Source organism: Marmota monax, unplaced genomic scaffold (genome assembly GCF_021218885.2).
Source record: "Marmota monax isolate L192 unplaced genomic scaffold, Marmota_monax_Labrador192_F-V1.1 WCK01_AAM20220418_F8-fsc00119, whole genome shotgun sequence".
Classification (NCBI taxonomy): domain Eukaryota; kingdom Metazoa; phylum Chordata; class Mammalia; order Rodentia; family Sciuridae; genus Marmota; species Marmota monax.
Window position 1 is genome coordinate 4,941,223 of NW_026694771.1, and position 14,871 is coordinate 4,956,093.

The window sequence follows — 14,871 nt, forward strand, 5'->3', positions numbered from 1 at the left end:
AGGATTTTTGTATGTTTTGTTGTTTTTTTTTTAAAGAGAGGTCTGGCTATAAGACAGTGGTTAAAGTAGTGAGATATAGAAACCCATGGCATCCCCACAGGAATAACATTCTGACCTTATTCTCTGCCTAACCTCTGACCTACACTTAATTCCCTTTTACTGCCAGTGTTTTCACAGGGCACAGAGAAGTTTGCACAGCGAGGAAACAGTAGTGGCAGCATATGAAGTCAGATGATCTAATTATAGAGGCATTCCCTTAACTGATATTCACCAACAATCCTCACTAACCATTCATAAACTCTTGGTTTGTAAAAATTAAACTTGAATCAATTTTCTGTCTTATCAATGGTCTTCAGAGGTGTCCCTTCTTTCAAGGGAAAATAAAACTGAAGCCTGCAAAACCAGGGGAATAGATATTCTGGGCCCCAGGAGGAAATTGCATCACTGAGCATGAACCTCAGATTAACAGGATGGTGACTATGAGGAGAACATACCACTGGGTGGATGGCAATGTGTCTCAGGCAACTTGCTCTGTTTTACATTTAGGAACAAGAGTCTGACAGGAGGTAAGTACGCTTATAGTTACTGCTCTGATTTTGAAAACTTCATTCACTCAATTAGCTCCTCAGGAAATTTTAATTGAATTATATTGGATTTTCATATTCTGTCCTTCAATTTATTACCTCGTTTATAGTTTCCTCCTTGCTATATTTTATTGTTGCAGTAAGATTGTTCTCAGATCAATCTTTCACTTTACTATTTCTTTTTAACTATCTACACTTTTTTAAAATCCATAATTGAGATTTAATGTCAGTGACTTTATGTTTTAGTTCTTTGTTCTTTCAGTTTGCTTTCTTTTCTTTTTTAAAATTATCTTAATCATGTTATTTGATGATGGTCTTCATAGTGCCCCATTATTTCTAGTTTTTGTGTTGCCAATTCTCCTCTTGATTGCTGTAATAGAATTATGGAATTATAGAGCAGACAGTGACTGTTGTATGGTAAATAGGTTGGGAAGAACCCAAAGAGTACTTTGCAAAGGAGATGAATTTTATACTAGGCCTAAAGGGTAGGTAGATATTTCAAAAGTTAAACAGGGGGCTGGGGCTCAAGTGGTGGCGCGCTCGGCTGGCATTCGCAGGGCGCTGGGTTCTATCCTCAGCACCACATAAAAATAAAAAAGAAAAAATAAAGATGTTATGTCCACCGAAAACTAAAAAAAATATATATATTAAAAAAAATTCTCTCTCTCTCTCTCTCTCAAAAAAAAAAAAATCAGGATGACACAGTCAAAAGAGGACATTCTAAGTAAAGATTTTTGCATATACAAACAGAGAATCATGAAATCTCATGTTGGCTAGAGAAGGAACATAATGCAGTGGGTGGGTGGTGAGTAGAGCAGAGGTAACAAGGAGCTTCAGAAGCAGATAGATACCATAGATGAGCCCCAGGAGCCAAATGGGACTGTAGTGAAATGCAGAGCCATACTAGGTAGAAAGGGTGACAGAAGGTACAAGAGTAATTTAATTTTTCAGCTCCAGCTGATGATTTACATTTGACTATGAGAACCTGGCATTACCAGACCTTTGTTTCTCAAGACAACCTGACATCTATATTTTATATAAACCTTTTCTAATTTAAAAAATTATATTAGCTCAAAACAAATATAAAGATCTATATAGTTCAGATTAGCCCAATCTTTTAAATCTATGGCCTGGATATAAAACATGACAAATAAAGGTCCAATTGTAAAAAGCCATGTATGCTGTTCTGAGAAGTTTAGATTTTACTCAGTAGGCAACAGAAAGGAATGGAGGATCTCAAGTAAAGGAATGGCATAACCACAAAATATTTTGCTTGTTTTATTATTATTATTTTTTAGTGGACTAGAATTAAAACAAGATAATGTCAAGGAGATCAGGGTGGAACTTATTTTAATAGTCTGAGATGAGTATAATTGTTGGGCTTGGATATAAACAAACAGAAAACAGAATATTCAGAATACTTAGAAGATATTTTAGTTATAGGATCAACAAAAATTTTATATCGATTAAACATGGAAGTTCAGTAGGGGTTGCTGATGACAGGGGTATTTTCCTCAATGTGGGTGACATTGCCATTGATCACCAAAAGAACACAGTTTGGACAAATAGATTTTGAGATGAGTTGGAAATGCAGGTTTGAAGCATAGGAAATAATGAATGAGATTCCGACTTGTAAGTTATTTTTTCCTAAGTTATGGATAAGCCTAGGAGCAAATGAACATTTCCTGGGAAGAAGATTGCATTGGATAGAGAAAGACACAGGATGGAATCTGAAGAATGTCACATTTTTAAGGTGTGGGACAGAGAAGAGAGACTAAAACAAGAGAGGAAGTACAGTTCTACTTCGTGGAGAAATAAAATCAATGGAAACCAATTATAGAGTTTGAAGGAAAAAAGTTGCAAGTATTTCAAGTTCCTTAAAGAGATTAGGTGGAATAGTAATTTAAAATACCCTTCAGATTAACCAGCACAAAGGCAATTTCAATAGACTGTTGTGAAGAGTAGCAGCACTATGTTGGAATGACAGGTACTAACTCTTCTGCTTTTCTTCTTTGAATTACTGTGAAACATATCTGGAAACATTTTGAAATATGTCAGGTTTCTTTGTGCAATATCATAGTACTAACAAGATGCCAAAAAAATGTATGCTAACAGATTCCCCATTTATATATCCATGTATACCTCCAACCCTCCACCCTGCAAAGATCTTCCTTCTTTTTTACATTTTTAAATTTTTTTTATTTTTAAAAAAAAATTTATTTATTTTTTATTTATATATGACAGTGGAATGCATCAGCAAATCTTATTACACATATAGAGCACAATTTTTCATATCTCTGGTTGTATACACAGTATATTCATACCAATTTGTGTCTTCATACCTGTAATTTGGATAATAATGATCATCACATTCCACCATCATTAATAACCCCATGCCCTCCCTTCCCCTCCAATCCCTCTGCCCTATCTAGAGTTCATCTATTCCTCCCATGCTCCCCCTCCCTATCTCACTATGAATCAGCCTCCTTATATCAAAGAAAACATTCAGTATTTGGTATTTTGGGATTGGCTAACTTCACTTAGCATTATTTTCTCTAAATCCACCCATTTACCTGAAAATGCCATGAATTTATTCTCTTTTATTGCTGAATAACACTCCATTGTGTATATATGCCACATTTATTTTATCCATTCATCTATTGAAGGGCATCTAGGTTGGTTCCACAGTTTAGCTATTGTAAATTGTGCTGCTATAAACATTGATGTGGCTGTGTCCCTGTAGTATGCTGTTTTTAAGTCTTTTGGGTATAGACCGAGGAGAGGGATAGCTGAGTCAAAAGGTGGTTCCATTCCCAATTTTCCAAGAAATCTCCATACTGCTTTCCAGATTGGCTGCATCAATTTGGAATCCCACCAGCAGTATATGAGTGTACCTTTTTCTCCACATCCTCACCAACACTTATTGTTGTTCGTATGCTTAATAGCTGCCATTCTGACTGGAGTAAAATGATAGAGTACTTTTGATTTGCATTTCTCTAATTGCTAGTGATGATGTACTTTTTTCATGTATTTGTTGATTAATTGTACATTATCTTCTGAGAAGTGTCTGTTCAGGTCCTTGGCCCATTTATTGATTGGGTTATTTGTTTTTTTGGTGTTTAGCTTTTTGAATTCTTTATATACCCTAGAGTTTAATGCTCTATCTGATGTGTGAGAAGTAAAGATTTGCTCTCAAGATGTAGACTCTCGATTCACCTCACTGATTGTTTCTTTTGCTGAGAAAAAAAACTTTTTAGTTTGATTCCATCCCATTTATTGATTCTTGATTTTAATCCTTGTGCCACAGGAGTCTTATTAAGGAAGTTGGGGCCTAATCCCACATGATGAAGATTAGGGCCTATTTTTTCTTCTATTAGACACAGGGTCTCTGGTTTTATCCTAAGTCCTTGATCCATTTTGAGTTGAGTTTTGTGCATGGTGAAAGAATAGGTTTAATTTCACTTTGTTGCATATGGATTTCCAGTTTTCCCAGCACCATTTGTTGAAGAAGCTATCTTTTCTCCAATGCATGTTCTTGGCACCTTTGTCTAATATAAGATAATTGTAGTTTTGTGGGTTAGACTCTGTGTCTTCTATTCTGTACCATTGGTCTACCAGTCTGTTTTGGTGCCAATTCTATGCTGTTTTTGTTACTATTGCTCTGTAGTATAGTTTAAGTTCTGGTATAGTGATGCCACCTGCTTCACTCTTCCTGCTAAGGATTGCTTTAACTATTCTGGGTCTCTTATTTTTCCAGACAAATTTCATGACTGCTTTTTCTGTTTCTATGAGGAATGCCATTAGGATTTTGTTCAGAATTGCATTAAATCTGTATAGTGCTCTTGGAAGTATGGTCATTTTGATAATATTAATTCTACCCATCCAAGAGCAAGGTAGATCTTTCCATCTTCTAAGGTTTTCTTTGATTTCTTTCTTTAGGGCTGTGTAATTTCCATTATATAGATCTTTCAGCTCTTTTGTTAAGTTGATTCCCAAATATATATATTTATATTTTGAGGCTATTGTAAATGGGGTAATTTTTCTTGTTTGCCTTTCTGAGGATTTATCACTGATATACAGAAATGCATTTGATTTATGGGTGTTGATTTTATATCCTGCTACTTTGCTGAATTCATTTACTAGTTCTAAAAGTTTTCTGGTGGAACTTTTAGGGTCTTCTAGGTATAGAATCATATCATCAGCAAATAGTGCCAATTCTTCTTTTCCCATGTGTTTCCCTTTAATTTCTTTCGTCTAATTGCTCTGGCCAGTGTTTTAAGAACTATGTTGAATAGAAGTGGTGAAAGAAGGCACCTCTGTCTTGTTCCAGTTTTTAGAGGCAATGCCTTCAATTTTTCTTCATTTAGAATGATGTTGGCCTGGAGCTTAGCATACATAGCCTTTACAATATTGAGATACATTCCTGTTATCTCTACATTTTCTAGTATTTTAAACATAAAGAGGTGCTGTATTTTGTCAAATGCTTTTTCTGCATCTATTGAGAAGATCATATGATTCATATCTTTAAGTCTATTGATGTGAGGAATTACATTTATTGATTTCCTTATGTTGAAACAATCTTGCATCCCTGGGATGAATCCCTCTTGATCGTGGTGCACAATCGTTTTGATATGTTTTTGTTTTTGATTTGCCAGAATTTTATTGAAAATTTTTGCATCTATGTTCATTACAGATATTGGTCTGAAGTTTTCTTTCTTTGATGTGTCTTTGCCTGGTTTTGGAATCAGGGTGATATTGGCCTCATAGAATGAGTTTGGAAATGCTGCTCTTTTTCTATTTCTTGAAATAAATTGAAGAGTATTGGTATAAGTTCTTCTTTAAAGGTCTTGTAGAACTCGGCTATGTATTCATCTGGTCCTTGGCTTTTCTTTGTTGGTAGACTTCTGATGGCGTCTGCTATTTTGTCACTTAAAATTGATCTGTTTAAATTGTGTACATCATCCTGATTCAATTTGGGCAAATTATAAGACTCTAGAAATTTATCAATGCCTTCAATATTTTCTATTTTATTGGAGTTCAAGTTTTCAACATAATTTCTAATTATCTTCTGTATTTCTGCAGTGTCTGTTCTGATATTTCCTTTTTCATCATGCATGTCAGTGATTTGAGTTTTCTCTCTACTTCTCTTCGTTAGCATGGCTAAGGGTCTGTCAATTTTATTTATTTTTTCAAAGAACCAACTTTTTGTTCTGTCAATTTTTTTCAGTTATTTCTTTTGTTTCAATTTCATTGATTTCAGCTCTGATTTTAATTATTTCCTGTCTTCTGCTGCTTGTGGTGTTGATTTGTTCTTCTTTTTCTAGGGCTTTGAGATGTAGTGTTAAATCATTTATTTGTTGACTTTTTTTTCTTTTAAGAAATGAATTCCATGCAATGAACTTTCCTCTTAGAACTGCTTTCATAGCGTCTCAGAGATTTCGATATGTTGTATTTGTGTTCTCATTCATCTCTAAATATTTTTTAATCTCCTCTTTGATGTTTTCTGTAACCCATTGTTCATTCAGTAGCATATTATTTAGTCTCCAGGTATTGGAGTAGATTTTATTTCTAATTTTATCATTGATTTCTAATTTCATTCCATTATGATCTGATAGAATGCAGGGTAGTATCTCTATTTTTTTATTTGCTAAGAGATGCTTTGTGGTATAGTATATGGTCTATTTAGAGAAGGATCAATGTGCTGCTGAGAAGAAAGTATATTCTCTCGTTTAAGGATGGAATATTCTATACATGTCAGTTAAGTTTAAGTTATTGATTGTATTATTGAGTTCTATAGTTTATTTGTTCAGCTTTTGTTTGGAAGATCTACCTAGTGATGAAAGAGGTGTGTTAAAGGCACCCAAAATTATTGTGTTGTGGTCTAATTGACTCTTGAACTTGAGAAGAATTTGTTTGATAAATATAGCTGCTCCATTGTTTGGGACATATATATTTATAATTGTTAAGTCTTGTTGGTATGTGGTTCCCTTGAGCAGTATGTACAGTCCTTCTTTGTCCTTTTTGATTGACTTTACTTTGAAGTCTACTTTATTTGATATGAGGATGGAAACCCCTGCTTGCTTCCACAATCTATGTGAGTGGTATGATTTTTCCCAACCCTTCACCTTCAGTCTGTGAATGTCTTTTTCTATGGGATAAGTCTCTTGGAGATAGCATATTGTTGGGTATTTTTTTGTTTTGTTTTGTTTTTGATCCAATCTGCTAGTCTATGTCTTTTGATTGGTGAGTCTAGGCCATTAACATTCAGGGTTATTATTGAGGCATAATTTGTATTCCCAGCCATTTTTTATCTATTTTTGGTATTTAATGTGACTTGGTTTCTCCACTGGTTAGATTTTCCTTTAGTGTAGTTCTTCCTTCTGCTGATTTTCATCATTGTTTTTCATTTTCTCTTCTTGAAATATTTTGCTGAGGATGTTCTGTAGTGCAGGCTTTCTCATTGTAAATTTTTTAAAAAATATTTTTTAATTGTAGATAAACACAACACCTTTATTTTGTTTTTACTTGGTGCTGAGAATCGAACCCAGTGTCTCATACAGGCTAGGCAAGTGCTCTACCACTGAGCCATAACTCCAGCCCTCGTTGAAAATTCTCTTAACTTATGTTGTTTGTCATCGAAGGTTTTTATTGCATCATCAAACCTAAAGCTTAGATTTGCTGGATATAAGATTCTTGGTTGGCATCCATTTTTTTCCAGAGCTTGCTATATGTTGTTCCACGATCTTCTGGCTTTGAAGGTCTGGGTTGAAAAATCTGCTGAGATATGAATTGGTCTCCCCCTATATGTGATCTGATTCCTCTCTCTTGTGTCTTTTAAGATTCTATTCTTAAAATGCTAGGCATTTTCATTATAATGTAACTTGGTGTAGATCTGTTGTAATTTTGTACATTTGGTGTCCTGTAAGCCTCTTGTATTTGGTTTTCCAATTCATTCCTCATGCTTGGGAAATTTTCTGATATTTTTGACTAAAAATGTAGTGACTATGTAGTGAAGGACACTGTCCAGGAGCTTATGCACAAAAGATTGTGCATTCTTTTAGTTTAAAACTCTGTGCCTTCCTCTATCCCAATGACTGAGATTTAGTCTTTTGAGTTGTCCCATAATTCTTGGATGTTCTGTTAATGGTTTCTGACTTTCTTCACTGTGGGATCAACTTTATTTTCCAGATTGTATACTTTGTCTTCATTATCTGAAGTTTTAAATTATCTAGTCTGTTGGTTATGCTTTCTATTGAATTTTTTATTTGATTAATTGTATACTTCGTTTCAAGGATTTCTGACTGATTTTTTTAGGCTCTCTATCTCTTTCCTGAAGTAGTCTTTTGTTACTGTATTTACTTTCTTGTCTTATTGTTGGAGTGATCAATTTTTTGCCGGTATTTGCTCACTTAGGTCCTTCTTTAATTCACAGATCATTTTAATTATGAACCTCTGAACTCCTTTTCTGACTTTTCATCAACTTCGCTGTCCATGGGTTCTGTTATTATAGTGTTCTGGTTTGTTTGGGACACTTTCCTCCCTTGTTTTTTCATATTATCTATGTGTCTTCCTTTCTTGCAATGTGAATCTGAGATATTACGGTTTCTTCCCTATATTCTTGTGGTACCCATGCAGATTGTCTGTACCTCACCTTGATGTTGGGCTTCCAAACCCTGCTGGTGTCCCTCAATAGTGCTACTGCATCCTGGATCTGGGTCCTGTGCAAGTTGGAGTAGGTGGATCTGGGCTGCTGGGCTTGACTTCTTGCAGTAGTCTTCTGGTCAGAAGGGGTGGTCTTGCACCAAAGGCTAGACTCTGGTGGTGTCTGCCCCACTGGGAAAGGGGTGGACCAGGCCTGCTGTGTGCCTGGGCTCTGCAGAGGCTAGTGTGGGTAGATCTGGGTCCCTGGGCTTGACCACCCACCAAGCTCTACTTGGACATCTAACAATTCAAATTTGATATGTCCCAACAACTCCCCTTATCTTTCCAAACATGCTCCACTCCCAGATTTTTACTCCTTGTTGATGGCAACTCCGTTCTTTTACTTCTGGGAACTAAATTCCTGAAATCGTCTTTAAATTTTATCTCTTTCTTTTTTTGTGTACTGGGGATTAGTCCTACAGCTCACCACCTGTAAGTCAAGTGTTCTACCACTGAACTATATCCTCAGTCTGTGTTTTTTTTTTTTTTGTCCTATCATTTAATTCCTCAAAATATAATTATGTTTTGAAAAATATTCTTGTCTCTTGCAAAAACAATTTCAAAGTAACTTTAAGGAATAAATAAATTTCTCTAGACAAGAAAACAATATGGTATGACTTTTAAAAAAAGAAAAAACTCCGTTTCATAATCTGAAACTGGGGATGTGGCTTAGTGATAGAAAATGTGCGTAGGAGGCCCTATGTTTGATCCACAGCATAAAAAACCAAAGTTTTTAGTGTCAAATAAATAATTCATTTGACTAATAATATAGTGACTACGTAGTGAAGGACACTGTCCAGGAGCTTATGCACAATATATTAGAGGGATATTTTTATTTTCTGAAAGAGATAAAAGATCATCTTTTAAAAAATGTATATTTTTTGACTTCTCCGGCATATGTCATCCAGTGACTGTCCCTAACCTCCACTTCTCATTAGCTTTCAATTGCATGCATTTTTATGTGTTCTCAGAAAATTACTTTATCTTTTTTATTAGGAAGAATGTGAATTATTTGGTTAGGATGTTACTGAATTTTCCACCATTTAATTCTCAGCATATGTTTTCTTTGACATCTGCTTGACTAATCTTTTTCCCTTAAAAATAAGGAAAAAAAATCAAAAGTAAGTAGGGTTGAGGGAAGAGCATCATTTTTGGAGCCTGTAATGTAATCTTGTAACCTTCAGCTTTGCCATCTTTAAGATGAGCATACTGACAGCTGTGTCACCAGACTGCTATGAGATGCCTCTTACAAATACTTAGTAAAACATCTTGTAAATGGCTGGTGCAAAATAATTGATAGCTCTTATAAAAAATTATTTTCCCCCTTTTTATTATTTTATTTTATTTTTGCTGCATTAAAAAAATTCATTCTAATTTGTTATATACGACAGCAGAATGCCTTACAATTCATATTACATATATAGAGTACAGGCTCTCACTAAACTGCTCAGGTGGCCTCAAATTTGCTATCCTCCTGCCTTAGCTTCTTGAGTAGCTGGGATTACAGCTGTGTGCCACCTCACTGACTTTGTGGTATATTACAGAAGTAATCCATCAGCCACTCCTGCAGTCTCTGTCTTCACAGTATTTCAAGATTCCTACCACTTCTTAATACTTTTACTAGTATCATCCTGATCTAAGCCAAAACCAGACCTGAACTGCTGAGTAACTGGCCCCCACCTCAGCTCAAACATAAACTATTTGTAACACAAAAGCCTGAGGGAGGCTGTTAAAACATACATAGATGACGTTGCTCCTCTTTCACCATCTAGTGGATCCCCACTTCACCTTGAGCTTCTGGTGTTCCCCCGCAGCATTATGGGATCTGCCTTCCACTCCTTGGCACCTCTGTCCTCACCTGGCTAATTACTAGGATCCTCATCACCCACTTACCCTGGCCACTCTATTTTTCTCTCCTTCAAACATTCATGGGATTTTGCAACTGCTTATTTCATGGATTTTTGGATTGCTGTGTTTTTCTTTTTCTTTTTTTCTTCTTCCAGATATTCACAGGGTAACTTCTTCATTTTTTTTTTCAAACTTCTGTTCAAAAGTAATCTTAAGGGAGCATGGGAGGAATAGACGAACTCTAGATAGGGACAGAGGGGTTAAAGGGGAAGGGAGGAGGCTAGGGGTTATTAATGATGGTGGAATATGATGATCATTATTATCCAAAGTACATGTATGAAGACACAAATTGGTGTGAATAGACTTTGTATACAACCAGAGATATGTAAAAGTGTGCTCTATATGTGTAATAAGAATTGTAATGCATTCCACTGTGTAAATACACAAAAAAGTAATCTTTTAACTGAAGTTTAACCTTGCCATGGGCCTTCCTTGGGCTCTGTGTGTGTGTGAACTATGTGCTTTTGAGTGTATGGGAGGACTGGCCTGGTGTTGCATGCTTTTTAGGCCAAGCAACACATGCGTGCACTTTCCTCTCACTCTGCCTGTGTTCCCACACAGCAAAGATGGGTGTGACTTGCCAAGATGTCAATTGATCTACTGACCACAATCACCAAGCTAGACTCAACCCACTGCCTTATTTGGAAAAAACATTCCATGAACCTCCTTTTGTGCTCCAGCCCCCCTCATAAAAATAAGGAATCCAGGTGTACACTCTCTTTCCAACAGACCCCTAATGTCTAGAGCTGTTCCAGATTTTGAAAAAGTATTTCTGTGTGCTTGTGTGCTTTCTTTGCCATTTTCTGTTATTGATATAGCCAGATTTTGTGAACCCAGCATAGGTCACCAGCCTGGCTAGCTGGAGATATAAACTGACTAACAAACTTAAAATTATTACCAATTCCTACCCTAAATTTTCATCCCCATGTTTTCTTTACTAATTTTTTTAATAATGTAGTTCCTACAACACTAACATAGTTAGTTCCTTGACTATTCTTCTTTTTTAAAAAAAAATATTTTTAGGTTTAGTTGGACACATTGTATTTTATTTATTTATTTAAAATTCATCCATCCATCCATTCATTCATTCATTCTTACGTGGTGCTGAGGATTGAACCCAAGGCCTTGCATATGCTAGGCAAGCACTCTACCACTGAGCCCCAGCCCCAGCCCCAAATATTATTCTTTATTATAGCATTTTCAGATACATCTATTCCATTGTTGAATAACTTGTCTAAAAATTATTTCAAACTGAACTAGAAATTTGCATCCTATACTCTATTGGTTACCAACTTTAAGAGTATGACACAGGAATGGTTTATGAATTCTTTGCTACTGATTTAATTTTGATCTCTTCAGAAGGTTTATATATTCAAAACTTGGAAACCTACTCCAGATGTCAAATGGTAAATAAGAAAAATTTTTGAATGATTCACATCAAAGATTTAAACAATATATATTGCCATAGTTCATATGTTTCTATTGGTCTCCCCCTCCTCCTCCTCCTTCTTCTTTCTTTCTTTTTCTTTTTTTTTTTTTTTTTGGTAAGGCAAACAGATCATGCATTTATTTCTACATGTGTAGTTTCAGGGTTATCTTTAATCTTCTTTCTGCCAGTTTTCCCCTCAAAGCTTGTGTAAGCAGATTTTATGTGCAACCCCTGTATTGTGTGTGACTGTAAACACACACATTTGCATAGAGAGGGATGAACATAGTGATGAGTAGTCTCATTTTTGTTATAGTTTTTTTTTAATCCTCGTCTGATTTATCTGGATTAGAAACAAACAGATTTTGGTCAACTAAATGAAGAATAAATCTCATTGAATCACTAAGTACAGATATTCCAGACTATGAGACACCAAACCCAGATGTCCTGCATACTCTCTTGGTTAATTAATTATTTTTGGTACCAGGGATTGATCTCAGAGGAATTTTACCATTGAGCCACATCCCTAGCCACATCTTCTTTTTATTTATCTACTTTTTTATTTTGAGTCAGGGTCTCACTAAGTTGCTCAGGGCTTCAATTAGTTGCTGAGGCTGGTCTTGAACTTGCAATCCTCCTGCATCAGTCTCTGGAGCTGCCAGGATTACGGGCATGCACCACCATGACTGGCTCTTTTGGTTAGATTTATCAACTATTTGTGGGATCATGAGGGAAAAAGTAGATTTGATGGACCCTCAATCTTGTGTGATGATTTGAATATGAGGTGTCCACCAAAAGCTCCTGTGTTGATGCAGAAATATTCAGAGGTGAATTGATTAGATTATGAGAGCTGTGACCTAATCAGTCCAATGTAGTTTGAATGGACTGGGTGGTAACTGTAGACAGGTGGGGACTGGCCGGAGAAGGTGGGTCACTAGGGGTACCCCTAACCCCTTCCCTCTCTCTGCTTCATGGTTGCCCGGAATGGAGCTGCTCCCCTCCGCCATGCATTTCTGCCTTACCTTGGAATTAAAGCAACAGACTGGGCCAATCGTGGACTAAACTTCTGGAGCCATGAGGCTAAACAAACCTTCCCTCCGCTATGTTGTTCTCTTGGGGTATTTTGGTCACAATAATGCAAAGTTGACTAACATAGCTTAGATTGGCATTGACCTCAGATTTCTTCATAAATGGGTAGCAGAGACCTATGTCTATTTTATGTCTGTGCTATTGTTTATCTTTAGGTCATCATTGAGTGGCTTAGTGTATCAATAATGTCTTTTGAACATTAAGGAGGAAAAATGAGAATCATAAGGAACAGTTTTCATTCCTAAGAAGTTTGTATTCTATTTAACTAATTTGTTTTAGAACCACCAAATTCTGATAGATTTCATCTGTTTTTTTCTCATGATAATGATGAAACTAAAGATTGAGGGGAGTTGATTATTTGTATGAAAGTTTTTATGTCTTATATGCATAATTTTTGAGATATGTTAGGGTGTAGCAGTGATCTTTGTGGGAGAAAATAACAGAGAAACATGTTTCCCTTTATAAGTGGAAATTCATTAAATTTACAATTGTCAGTAATCTTTGTGGAGGAACATAATATAAAAAGAAAAGAATTTCCTTTTATAAGTGGAAATAAGTTTTTTTTAAATTCACAATTCCTTTGCAGAGAAAAACTAATTAAAATCAGATTACATGGTCTTTCTTTTCCAACTTTCTAATGTCTTTGATACTCAAGAGGAAAGAATAAACTTTGGTTTTCCAAGCTTGTTTTAGCTTAGCTGTAGTAAAAATGTGATCCAAAGACCAAAGATGGTCCTCTGGGAGAAGTTCTTAAGGTTGTTTCTGTTTTCACAATAATGTTAAGATATTGTTTGTCTTTTTAAAAATATTGATTTTTATTAAATGTCAACTCCTAATAGATGTTTTAAAATATTCCATTCGGTGAAATGTGAAGTATACATAAAACACTTGTGATACCTCTCAAAGTATGATGGTTGTCTTTAACACAAATGCTTGTGTTACTTTTGAGTTTTGAGTTGAATGAACTGCTAATTTTTTTTAAAGAGAGAGAGAATTTTAATATTTATTTTTTAGTTTTCGGCGGACACAACATCTTTGTTTGTATGTGGTGCTGAGGATCGAACCCGGGCCGCACGCATGCCAGGCGAGAGCACTACCGCTTGAGCCACATCCCCAGCCCAAATGAACTGCTTATTATTTTTTCTGGAATACCGTCTTACTTGAATGAACAACTGACACACACTATTGTTATTACAGGTTGAGCACCTCTCAGGTGAAATGCTTGTGACTGGAAGTGACTGGAAGTGTTTTAGATTTCGGATTTTTTTGGATTATGAAATATTTGCCTATATATAATGATCTATCTTGGCAATGGGACCCAATTCTAAGCATGAAATTAATTTCTGTTTCGCATACACTTTATACATATAGACTGCAGTTATTTTTATACAATATTTTTAGTGCACCTGTTTTGACTGTAACTGGTCACATGAGGTCATGTGTGGAATTTTCCACTTGGGGTGTCATGCCGATTCTCAAAAAGTTTTGAATTTTGGTACATTTCAGATCTAAGAGTTTGGTTTGTTTGTTTTTAACAGTTTATTTCTGAATGCACAATCATTTTCTAGATCCTACATGACATGTTCATATTATTGCTTTAATGTCTTACAGAGTACATACTTGTGTAATTTTGTGTTTTCTAGGTGCATTTTTTGGGATCTTCAAGATACTTTAAGAGTACAAAATTCTTTTATTCACTTTTTCAATTTTAAAATTTAATTTTTAAACCTATCGATTGAAAAAATTAATGAGTTTTGTTGTGCAATTTCCATACATGCTAAAGGAATCTGAAATTAAAGGAAAAAAAGGAAAAGAGAATTTCATCAGTTGTTTTAGTTGATAAGAAATGTATATTATGAGGGCTGGGGATGTGGCTCAAGCGGTGGCGCGCTCGCCTGGCATGCGCGTGGCCTGGGTTCGATCCTCAGCGTCACATGCAAACGGGGATGTTGTGTCCGCTGAGAACTAAAAAAATAAATATTAAAAAAATTCTCTCTCTCTCTCTCTCTCTCTCTCTCTCTCTCTCTCTTTTAAAAAATGTATATTATGGCTGGACATGATGGTGCATACCTGTAATCCCAGTGGCTCAGGAGGCTGAGGCAGGAGGATGGAGAGTCCAAAGCCAGCTTTAGCAACTTATTGAGGACCTAAGCAACTCAGGGA

The 14,871-nt window shown here is 35.7% G+C and overlaps 1 protein-coding gene across 1 annotated transcript in view; it reads left to right on the forward strand.

The window, feature by feature from the left end:
- Positions 1-560: 560 nt before the first annotated feature.
- The window catches only part of LOC124079588 (cell surface glycoprotein CD200 receptor 5), a gene marked incomplete at its 5' end in the record, with an annotated part of 58,708 nt that continues 44,397 nt past the window's right edge, over positions 561-14,871 (forward strand). Inside the window, one exon of the mRNA XM_058572881.1 lies at positions 561-566. Coding sequence (XP_058428864.1) covers positions 561-566 — 6 coding nt within the window. The remainder of the gene's footprint in view (positions 567-14,871) is intronic.